The sequence below is a fragment of the Mastomys coucha genome, unplaced genomic scaffold (genome assembly GCF_008632895.1).
Source record: "Mastomys coucha isolate ucsf_1 unplaced genomic scaffold, UCSF_Mcou_1 pScaffold20, whole genome shotgun sequence".
In the NCBI taxonomy this organism is placed as follows: domain Eukaryota; kingdom Metazoa; phylum Chordata; class Mammalia; order Rodentia; family Muridae; genus Mastomys; species Mastomys coucha.
The window spans coordinates 66,051,771-66,063,627 of record NW_022196903.1 but is presented as its reverse complement, the minus strand read 5'-3'; the positions used below and the strand labels follow the sequence as shown (position 1 = coordinate 66,063,627).

General features: G+C 47.6%; 1 protein-coding gene across 1 annotated transcript in view; it reads left to right on the top strand.

The window, feature by feature from the left end:
* The first annotated feature begins 3,927 nt into the window (after positions 1 to 3,927).
* Positions 3,928 to 11,857, top strand: part of Vamp5 (vesicle associated membrane protein 5) — a 15,964-nt gene continuing 8,034 nt past the window's right edge. The window contains exon 1 of the mRNA XM_031382177.1: positions 3,928 to 4,027. Within this exon, the coding sequence (XP_031238037.1) occupies positions 4,025 to 4,027 (3 nt within the window). The 5' untranslated portion in view covers positions 3,928 to 4,024. The remainder of the gene's footprint in view (positions 4,028 to 11,857) is intronic.

Sequence of the window (11,857 nt, the reverse complement as noted above, 5' to 3'; positions counted from 1 at the left end):
CCTCCTCCTGTGCTAGCATGCCTGTTGATGTCCTTGCTCAGAGCTTGTTTAGGCAGCCATATTGTTGAACAGTTTGAACTCTTAACCAAAGAGCCATCTTCCCATCTCTCTCCCTCCCTCTTATGTAGATGTGTGTGTGTGTACATCTATGTCAGTGAGTGCCGGTGCCTGTGTATCTGTGTGTGCATGTGTGTGGAGGCCCGAGGTCAGTGTTGGATGTCTTTCTTGCTCTCAGTCTAGAAGACCTAGAAGACTCTGTTTTTTCTTCCTGACAGTTGAACTTATAGCATGAGGACTGTGAGATAAGAGTCTGTACTGAATTGCAGCTCCAGCCCTCAACCTACTTTCTGAAACAGTCACTCACTAAGCCTGGAGCTCATCAGCTTGGCTTAGGGTGGCTGGCCAGTGAGCTGTAGGGATCCCTGTCTCCACAGTGCTGAAGTTACGGAAAGAAGCATGCATCAAACTTTTACATGGGTTCTGGGGATTTGAACTCGCGTCCCATGCTTGCAAAACAAGTGCTTTCCCTACTGAGTCCTCTCCTGATCCCTCCTATTTTTCTTCATTCCACACTGTTCATTGTCACAACTCACAAGAACAAGGATTTCCTAGAGATCTTACCATAAGAAGAATTAAAACATAGCACTTTAGAGTAGGATGCAGGATTCAGTGTCCTCCTGGGATCATGCCATGTCTCTTAACTATTCTCCTGGGTAGGCTTGCAGAGATATGATAATGGGTCATGTAAGACCTGGTTCAAGGCCTCTTGTCACTTCTGCCATGTCTCATCTGTGACCTAGGTATTACTCAGAGCCAGAGAGAGGCTGAAGGAACTGGTCAGCTTATCCTTTGTTGGTTGTCCTGTGTGTTCTGTTTGTCTTTGTCTATCCTTGCTCTTCTGGGTCTCTATAGAGTCCTGGATCTCAGCTGTTCTGAGGGAGTGGGGGCAAGCATCTCTCCCCAGAGTCCCATGGCTAGTCAGAGTCAATGTCACAGGACCGGGCTGAACAGCACAATGAGCTTTCTATCTTCTGGACTCCTCCTTCCCACCGGTTCTTCATCACTGCGGTTCTTTCCAGGGCCCAGTCTGCCTTGGTTTGTGGTGAGGGTTCTTGGCTCCAGAGCCCAGTCTGCCTTGGTTTGTGGTGAGGGTTCTTGGCTTCCTCTGTCCTTGGTTTCTACATAACCTTTCCAGAATTAGAAACAACCTGTTGTTGGGAGGATGTGAGGAAAGGGATGGGTTGAGAGACAAAAATTTGGGACACTAAATACAGGTCAGATTTTGGAATCATGCTCCTGATTCCACAGAGGGCAGGGAAAGTCCCAAACAGCCCCTCTCAGTCTGCTTTGACACGAGTGAGCCTTTCCTCTTTACCCCCAGCCTGTTCTGAGGTAACATGTCCAAGCATGGAAACCAGTGATCTATCCTCACAGTGGCTCAACGCAGGGAAGCAAGCCCTGGCATTTTGGTTAAGAGAGGCCACATTTAGGATGTCAAGGGCAGCTTGGAAGGTAAAAGGCAGCTTTGGCTGTTTGTCTGCAGCGGCTAGGAAGGCTGAACGATGCTAGAAGCACACCAGGATCCACAGCAGAGGAACAGGTCTACAAGCTCCTCTTCAAGAGTTTAGAACAGAGACAAGCCAGAGCCAGCCAGCACTTCCAGTAAGAGGCTGCTTTCATTTTACATTGGAGTGAAATTCATGCAGGGGTTTTTTTTTGTTTGTTTGTTTTGTTTTGTTTTGTTTTTTGTTTTTTGTTTTTTTAATACAAAGTCTTACTTTGTAGCTTTGAAGCCTAGCTATCCTGGAATTTACTATGTAGCCCAGGCTGGTCTCAAACTCAGTCCATCCTCCTGCCTCTTAAGTGTTAGGATCACAACCATAAGCCACAGAGCCAGCTCAGTTTTCTGTTTTGTTTTGTTTTATTTTGTTTCTAGGCAGGCTCTCGTGGAGTAAATGCTCCCATTCATTATATAGCAGGCCATGACTGTGAACCTTTGATGCTGGCTCTCCAATGCTGCGATCTACCACCAAATCTGGCTTATATGATGCTGGAGATCAAACCCAGCCTTGGTGCAAATGCAAGCACATCCCCAGCATCAATTTACAATTTAATTTTTCCCTTAAAACATCAGTCTTCGGGCGGTGGTGGTGCACGCCTTTAATCCCAGCACTTGGGAGGCAGAGGCAGGTGGATTTCTGAGTTCGAGGCCAGCCAGGTCTACAAAGTGAGTTCCAGGCAAGGCTACACGGAGAAACCCTGTCTAGAAAAACCAAAACCAAACCAAAACAAAACAAAACTTCAGTCTTTTTTAAAAATTACTTGTTCTTTAAATTGTTTTTATTTTATGTGTAAAGATGCTTCTCCTGCATTTGACTGTGCAGCATATGTGTGACAGGTGTCCCTGGAGGCCAAAACAGGGCATTGGATCCCCTGGAGCTAGAGTTACACACTGTAGTGAGCTGGCCTGTAGGTGCTGACAATTAAATCTCAGTCCTCTGGAGGAGCATCCAGGGCTCTTAACTGCTGAACCATCTGCAGTCTCACATTTTTGTCTTTGATTAAGCACGTAAAACAGCACTGCTTAATATGTTTCCTGCATGAGCTTTTTATGAAATTCAGAAGCACAGTGTATCCTTTACAACTCTTTAGACTTTCTGACTACACCTTTTGCACAGTGCTTTACAAACAAGCTCATTTTAACCTTGAAGTTGGCCTGAGGCTGGGATGGGCCAGTGAGATTAAGGAAAGGACTTCTCAGTTCCCAGTTCTGCAAGAAAAGCTGCAGATTCCTTGGCATCTCTCTTCTTCAAAACCTCCATCTTCCTCACCTGTTATTGGACCATCTAGCATGGATGGCACCAGAAATCTAAGAGAAAGTATGTGTTCACAGGCTGGACACAGCCTGTTTGTTTTCCTTGTTGAAGCTTGCTCTCCAACTCTCTCCTAAACTCTTACTGTGAAAGTCTTCAACACAGTCTATGTAGTTTGTCTGCATTTTATTCTTGTCCAAAAGGGATGGTCTCTGTTTGAATACCACTTTGGAAGCTGGCTCACATCTCCTCCTTTGCCTCTTCTGCCCCTTGTTGGTTCAAAACTTGGCCTGGCTGCTGTTGTCATCTTTTATTTGGAGATGGGATCCATCCAAGCTGCTTTAGAGGCTCATCCATCCACACACCATTAAGACTTTTAGCTCAGAGACGTCTGCAACATTTTAGCATTTTAAAAATCTTCTTACCCCCAGCCGGCCGGTGGTGGCATACGCCTTTTTAATCCCAGCATTTGGGAAGCAGAGACAGGCGGATTTCTGAGTTCGAGGCCAGCCTGGTCTACAGAGTGAGTTCCAGGACAGCCAAGGCTACACAGAGAAACCCTGTCTCGAAAAACAAACAAACAAAATCTTCCTCTCCCAATGTATGGAGATCAGAGGACAACTGGCAGGAGTTGGTTCTTTCCACAATGTGAGTCCTAGGGATGGAACTCTTATCATTATGCTTGACATCAAGTGCCTTGAGTCATTTCGACAGCCTCTAGCTTATCACTTTTAAATGTATGACTCGGTGGCATTTAATGTATTCAGAATACTGCCTGCTCTGTCTGAAAACAATTAGAACTTTGGAATGGTTGGTGTGTTTTTAATTTCGGGTGAGACGCACTCACCAGGTGGCAAACACTCCTCCTGGCTTGTTCATGTCATCTCCAGCACTTAGCACCCACAGATGCTTTTTGCATGACGGAATGACGCCTCCTCGGCTAAAGATCCAAGAGACCTCGGTCCCCAATTCACCAGACTGGGGTGTCATTGGAAGTCGGACGCTGGTGGCCCAATAGGAGGCGCCCCACGGGTCCTTTCACCGCTTTCGGTTTGCCAGGGTCGGGCACCTCTGAGAAGGCGCGCTCCCCTCCCTCTTAGACCGCGGGCCCGCCCCGCCCCACGGCTTCCTCCCGGGCTGCGGGCACTGAGGCCGCGCGGGGCAGAGGAGTCGGAGCCGGCAAGCAGGCAGCGGCGGCGGCTGCGGAGGCGATGGTGAGACGGGCAGGGGCAGAGGGCGATTATGCAGGGGAAAAAAGCAGGATCTTGAACCCCGAGGGCGTGGGTCACACTTGGTCGCACGGACCGGTCCCCAACTTTGCGGCAGCCGGGGAGGGAGACTCCAGAGTGCGCCCCGTCGGGGCGGAGGGAGCGGAGCTGCAGCTTCTCAAGCTCCTGAAGCAGTTATCAGCTCCAGGCGATACCGGGCAAGTCACTTAACCTCCACGAGCCTCCTTTTCCGCGCAGTGAAGTAGGGGCAGCAATACCTACCTTGGTGGGTCCTTGAGAGGTTAAAGAAGATGTTTATGGTTGCTGCTGCCAGGCACTCAGAACCCTTTGCTGAGAAGTGGTAGGTAATGTGATGACCTCTCCAGCTCTTCCCCAGGCTAAGAGGAGCCAGAGTTGGCCCAAGGGTTGGAAACCTGAGCAGATGCCTGGTAGAGGCCTGGTGCTGACAGATAAACTTTTCCCCGGAGGAAAGAGAAAATAAGTTGTTTACTATAAAAGTTCCATGAAGTTATCCGTGTGACACAGGCTGACTCTTTCCTAACCTGTACCTAGAAACATAATCATGAGTTGAGTCATCTACACTCCTGCCACAGACTTTCCATTTCCAAGACAAAGTGTCAGGGACCACTGGTGCCTGGATCCCACCTTCCAGGGCTCCTGGGAAGACAGCCAGACTGGAAGTAACTTTAGTACTCTGACGGGATGGATGTGGCCTGGCTAGAGGTGGCAATGCCTGGATGGCCTCATCTCTAGGGAACTGGAGGCAGGAAAGGGAAGTGTGGCAGGAAGGTAGCCCTAAGCTTTGAGGCCACACCAGGAAACTGAGGGAGGCTCTGAGAATGGGCTGGAGCCGAGAGCCCACTTCCGAGAGTGGAGGGCAACAGATGGGAGGAGGTAGGGGATGGGCTTTCAGCTGGCTTTCAGCTCTTGGGAAGAGGAAGTTCTGAAAAGAAGGCTGAGCCAGGATAGGTTATCTGGCTGTTCAGGAGAACCTCGGGATGTTTATGGGTACACTCCAGGCAAAGGGGGTTCAGAGCCTGGGCGATGCATTAATTTTATCCTTTCAGCCCGTCTCCAGCTCTATCACTATCTCTTCTTCCCTCCTCGTCCCCGTTTTGTTTCTGTCTCCAGCTCTTTCCTCTGTCATCCCACCCCTCTATCATGTATACCCCCGCCCTCGATTTCCCTTTCCCTTCCTTTTTCTTCGCTGGGACTCATTCAGTCAAAAGGATTTTTTTTTTTAAATTTGTGCCACTGGAGTAGGGACAAAACAGTGATGGGGGAGACAGAAATGAGCAATAATTCTTGAAAAAAAAAAACAGAAATGAGCAATAATTTTTTGCATGTGTGGTGTGCATGCTTGTTCACATGTATGGGCACATACGTGTTTAGATACATGTGGAAGTCAGAGATTGATGTCAGATGTCTTATTCAACAGCTTTCCACTTTATTTTTGGAGACAGGATCTGTGGTTCAACCCGGAGCTCACCAGTTTGTCTAGTCTAACTAGTCAGCTTGTCCTTGGGATCGATCCCGGTTCTGCCCCTGAGCCCTAAGATTACAAGTAGGCTGCCTGGCTTTGATGTGGGTGCTAGGGATTCAGACTCTGGTCCCCAAACTTGTGCACACAAATAACACAGATCTCAGCAACCTGTAGCATCCGATGAAGACAGCAGAGATGAGCCCGAGCACTGCTTCTCAACCTGTGGGCCTCGACCCCTTTGGCAAAAATATTCACATTTTGATTCATAATAGTAGCAACATTAGAGTTATGAGGTAGCAGCAAAAATAAGTTTATGAGTGGGGGGGTCACCACCACGTGAGGAACTGTGTTAAAGGGTCATGGTAACAGAGAGGTTGAGAAGGCTGGTTCTCAAAAATCTACAGACGACTCCTCATGAAGGTAAGAAACAAGTAAAGGAGTGGTGTGCAAAAGGGAGACCTTGGCTGGTTGTGGATCTCATAGGAAAGAAAAGGAAAAGATGACTCTTCTGAGAAACTTACATCCACACCTGAGATCCTCACTAAGGTCTCCAACACTCCTGCAAGAGCAGGGGGTGGAGGGATTGGCTGGAGCAGAGGCTCAGTGGTTGAGAACATTTATTGTTACTACAAGAACCTGAGTCAGATTCCCAGCACCCAGATGGTGGCTCACAACCACCCCCAACTCTGGACCCCTACTTCCAAGGGACCTTGGGTACTCTGACTTCCTCGGGCATAAGTATGGTGTGCATACCCACATGCAAGCAACTTACTCAGAGATGAAATAAATATTTTTAGAGATTGGCTGCTCTTACAGTGGCCCCAGGTTTGATTCCCAGAACAGATGTGACAGCAAACAGCTGTCTGAAAGTCCAGGTCCAGAGGGTCGGACACCTTTTTCTGGCTTCCTCAGACCGTTCCTCAGATACGAATTGTAATTTCTGTGCACCTGGTGCACAGACATACAGACAGACAAAACAGCCATACCCATAGAATAACAATAAATAAATCTTGGGGGGGGGAGGAGTAGGAGAAACCAAGTGTATATGATGGTGTACATTTGTCCTCCCAGCACTTGTGAGGTAGAGCAGGAAGTTTGGGAGTTCAAGATTATATTCATCTATGAAGTGAGTTCAAGACCGGCCTTGAACAGGACTACCTTAGACCTGTCTCAAAAAAAAAAAAAAAAGCATGGGCTACAGAGATGGCTTATTAGTTAAAAGCAATTGCTGCTCCTACAGAGGACCTGGATCCAGTCTTCGGCGGCCATTTTGGGTTGTTCACATGGCAGGTGCTTGAAGATCTACTGGAACTGCAGTTACAGATGGTTGAAAGCCACCATGTGAATGCTGGGAAAGAAACCAATGTCCTCTGGAAGAGCAGCCGTGCTCTTAACCGCTGAGCCATCTCTCCAGCTCCCATAATTTTTTTTTTAAAGATAAATTTTAGGGCTGAAGAGATGACTGTTCCTGCAGAAGACCCAGATTTGATTCCCAGAACCCAATAGTAGCCCACAACAATCCATAATTCCAGGTCTGTGGAAATCTGACAGCCTCTTCTGAATTTCTTGGGCATCAGGCACACACATTGTGCACATACACACATGCAGGGAAAACACTCATTCACATAAAGTAAATAAATCTGAAAAAACTTCACATGTTTTTAAAAAAGTCATCTGGGCACTGATGGCACATGCCTTTAAGCCCAGCACTCTGGAGGCAGGCAGATCTCTGAGGCCAGCCTGGTCTACAGAGAGATGTCAAGGACAGCCAGAGCTACACACAGAAACCCTATCCTGAAAACAAAATAAATAAAGAAATAAATAAGTCTTTAATAGAAAGAAAAAGAGATGAAAATTTGGTCTATGTTAATACTAACTGCTGTTATTTATTTAGCACTCAGTCAGGTGAGACGGTGTTCAGGTTTTGTTCATACCATTCATACCGTGTCTCATAATCTAAGCTAATATGAAGAAGTTTCTGAGGTAAGCACTGTTATCAGCATAACTTTACAAAAGAGGAAGTGACTGGTCAGAGAAATAACATATTTCCAGTGTCAGTTACATGCTGAGAAGAGGCAGGGGCAGAACCTGAAGCGAGGGAGGCAGCACACCTTGTTTTATTGAGTTTTATTGAGATAGGGTCTTGCTTGCTGAAGCCAGAGCTCATCCTTCATCAGGTTCAGGAATCCTCCTGACTCCTGTGGCTCAAGCAACACGTTGAGCATCTAGGTTATAAGTGTTCACCAGTACACACAGTTTTCACATGGGCACGAGCATGCGGGCTCTGGGAATCTTCCTCTGTCCTGTCATGTGCTAGGGTTATGTGCAAGCATGACCAAACCCTACTTGTTGATTTTAAGAGACATGGTCTCACGCAGAGGCAAGGAGATATCTGTGAGTTCAAGCAGCCTAACTGGTCTATATATTGATTTCCCTAAAAACCAGGGGTATGTAAGACAAAAAAAACAGGGGAATTGGGAGTACTGACTTGCAATGTGTTGCTGGAATTTAAGACCTACATCGTTCCTCCTACCTCAGCAACAGGAAGTGTATCTTTCTATTTTCTTCTTTTCTTTTTTTGTGATGTTGGCGATTGACCCTATAACCACACACACGAGGCGAGTGCTGTCTCTGAGCACGTCTGGTTCAACTCGGAGGATTGAGAGTGTGTTTTCAGATGACCCCAGGAAATCTGGAAGGGATTCTAGAGGGCCAAGTGTGTGGCTCGCTGTCAGAACAACAGCCCTGTATGTGGTGTTTTTGTGGCCCTGGGATTACTCCCTTAGCATGGGTTGTGTGTGGTGTACACATGTGTTGCAGGGAGGATAGTCTGTATAGATGGTATCAGTCTGGCAAGAACATTCCCTGGGTAATTACCAGCCGATGTCTGGCAACCACTCCCATCTACTTCCCTTTGGCTCAAAACCCCCAAGTCCTGCTGGATTCTGGCAGGTCTCAGAAATACTTCTCTCACCCACCCCCTTCCTCTTCTCCCTCTGTGCTTTCCTGACCCTGTAGGCATTGCTTCATTCCCTTGCTAATGCACGGCTTCTCCCTGTTGGCTGGCCTCCATCTGGACTTCTCATGCCTATCCACTCATGTGTATCGTGTGTGTGTGTGGTGTGTGTGTGTGTGTGTGTGTGTGTGTGCATTACTTTGCTCTATCACTCTCTGCCAAATTCCCTTGAGATGAGGTTTCTCACTATACCTGGAGCCAGAATGACAGCCAGTAAGACCCAATGACCCTCTGTCTCTGCTCTCCCAGACCAGCCACAACTGGCTTTTTCCGTGGGTGCTTGGGATCTGAACTCAGGAAATTATGAATATATAGCAAGCACTCTTATTACCCACTGAGCCATCAGCCCCAGCCCTGACCTTGAGAAGGTGTCATGTAGGCCAGGCCAAAGATGGACTACTTGAATTTCTCTCATTCTCTTGCCTCTGCCTGTGGAATGTCGGGATTACAGTTGTGTGTGTCATACCTAACTTTTTTTGAGACCCAGGCTGGCCTGGAACTCAGAGGGGCATGCTGCCTCACCTGGCTTGGTTGGCTTTTATCACTTCTTCTGTACTAGTTTCTACCCCCTGACTTCCACTGCTTTCCCTGGTCCCACCCAGCCTCTCCACCTTCTGCCATGTCCCTTCACTAGTGAGCCGTGTCCCTGTCTCTGAAGAATGGCTCAGTTCCATCCCAACACCTGCCTTTTTGATTACAATTCCTGACCCTTGTAATCTACTCACTTCATAGCTAGGGCACTTTATGTCTCCGTGTAATTCTCCAATGGTATCATATGTTTCTTTTCCTCAGCTGGAGAGAGATCTCCCTGAAAACAGGTAGGATTCATTCAGAAAATGTCATGTGTCTCCCAGATGCCAGGCTGTTGGCTGAGTTACAAGTAGCAGCATGGCCCTTGCCCTCTGCTTGCACAGTTCTTCCGTAAAACATCCCCTAGCAATTTCTCCTTTATCCTGCCAGCAGAAACCTGTGCACATAGGCAGGGTCCTTTTCCCTCTCGTTAAGTGGAACAACATGGGCTGGGATCTGGTGACTGTCTTAGCTCCCAATAGGCAATAGGCCTGGCTTCTCTGTGAAGGAAAAAGGCTCCAGACTGCAGCTAGAGGCACAGCCACTCTCCATAGATGTGACCCTTGTTTTGGAATAAGATAACAACGGCTGTAGCACCCAGAAGGACAGATGTAGTTCAGTATGAAGAGTGCTTACCTAAGCATGAATGGAGCCCTGGGCTTTGATCGCTAACACTACATAAACGGGGCATGGTAGAGTACAGCTGTAATATAGTACCAGGAAATGAAACTAATAAGATCAGATATTCAAGGTCATTTCAGAGGTCAATCTGGGCTATACAAGACCTTGTCAAAAAAAAAGAAAGAAAAAGAAAGAAAGAAGAAAGAAAGAAAGAAAGAAAGAAAGAAAGGACTATAAGAAATAAAGAAAGAAAGCAAGGAAGGAAGGAAGAAAATAAGTAAGAAAAGATAGAGGAGGTTACTGGGGTGATGGCTCAGTGGTTATCTGCACTTGGCACTGACACAGGAGAACCTGAGGCCACATTTCCAGAACCCATGTGAAAAGCCAGGCATAGCTGCACATGTCTATAATCTTAGTGCCTGGGGGACAGGAAAAGAGACAGAAATGTTGGTGGGGCTTCCTGGCTGCCAGACTCTTCCAGGTTCAGTGAGAAACCAACCCTCAAGGGAGTTAAGATGGGTCGAGATAGAGCAGGGCATCATCTGTTGGCCTCTGCATTACAGGTGCATTACAGGCAGGTGTCCTAGCAAGAATATGCTTACGTTCTCTACACACTCAGACACTGTACACATACACACACAAAGGTGGGGAGGGGAGAGGGAGAGAGGCCAGTGAGATGGCTCAACAGGTAAAGTGCTCTATACACAAGCCTGCTGGCCTGAGTTCAATCCCTAGAATTCATTGTGAAAGTGGAAGGCAAGAACTGATTCCACAAAGGTGTCTTCTGGCCTCCACATTTGTATCCTCCTAAAATAATAAAGAACAACAACAACAACAACACAAAACCCCTCAGCTTCCCACCAACCTCTAGTAATGGTTCTCATGCTTAAACCTTTGTCCATTCAAGTCTGTGCTTTAGAATCCTGCGATGTGGGGAAGTTCAAACAATGGAGCCTTGTCCAACAATGCAGTCACCACAGTGGGGATGACAAGTGACTCAGGAATGGGAGGAAGCATGAATTCCCTGTTCTCTTCTTGGCTGCCCTGTGTCTCAGCATCTGAACACCCTCTGCCTCCTTGGTTTGCCTGCCCCACACTTAAAACAGGCTGTTTTTCTAGCTCTTGGGTAAATATTGACCTGTTTGGGTTTCAGATGCCTGTCCCTTGAAACTCTTGCTGGACTAGATAAGCAAAGCAAGAGAACCTCTCTGGAGACAAAGTTCCTTTAGGATAGGCAATGAAGCAACTGGCTCCTTTACTGGGTCCTTGTAGTGATCAGCATTGTGTTGGCCTCCCAGGCTTCTGGATGCTGGAGAATGGAGCTGCCCCCTGCCCTCCCACTGGGAGCTTGTGATCTAGACAGGACTCATGCACTGGGAATGCTCTGAGGCTGTGTACAAGGCAGCTGCAGAGATCCTGGGCTAGGATTCTTGCCTGAGTAGGAGGGAATCCTCTGTGACTACCAGGTCCCTTCCAACAGAAATTCTCTGGTTTTGAGTGGAATTCTGTCAAGTGCCAAACTGTCTGCTGCAAACAATTGGAGATATGGGCCGACAGGAAAGGGGGGCGGGGTAGTGGTTGACAGAAGACAGAATAGGGATGGACTGGGAAGGACGAGGCTGAGGGAAGGGAGTTGTGGTTTGCTAATCCTGCTAATCCTCTGGTATTCATCTTCTTTTTTTTTTTTTTTGGTGTTTTTGAGACAGGGTTTCTCTGTATAGCCCTGGCTGTCCTGGAACTCACTCTGTAGACCAGGCTGGCCTTGAACTCAGAAATCGGCCTGCCTCTGCCTCCCAAGTGCTGGGATTAAAGGCGTGCGCCACCACCACCCGGCATTTTTTTTTTAAAGATTTGTTTATTATTATAAATAAGCACACTGTTGCTGTCTTCAGACACTCCAGAAGAGGGCGTCAAATCTCATTACGGATGGTTGTAAGCCACCATGTGGTTGCTGGGATTTGAACTCAGGAACTTTGAAAGAGCAGTCAGTGCTCTTAACTGCTGAACCATCTCTCTAGCCCTCATCTTCCTGAATAGACCTGCTCAGGGTCTTAGCCCATAGCATCTAGAGGCAGCGGGCTTTTGCCCCAACCTCTTTCCCTCAGCCCTTCTCCCCCTCTTTCCC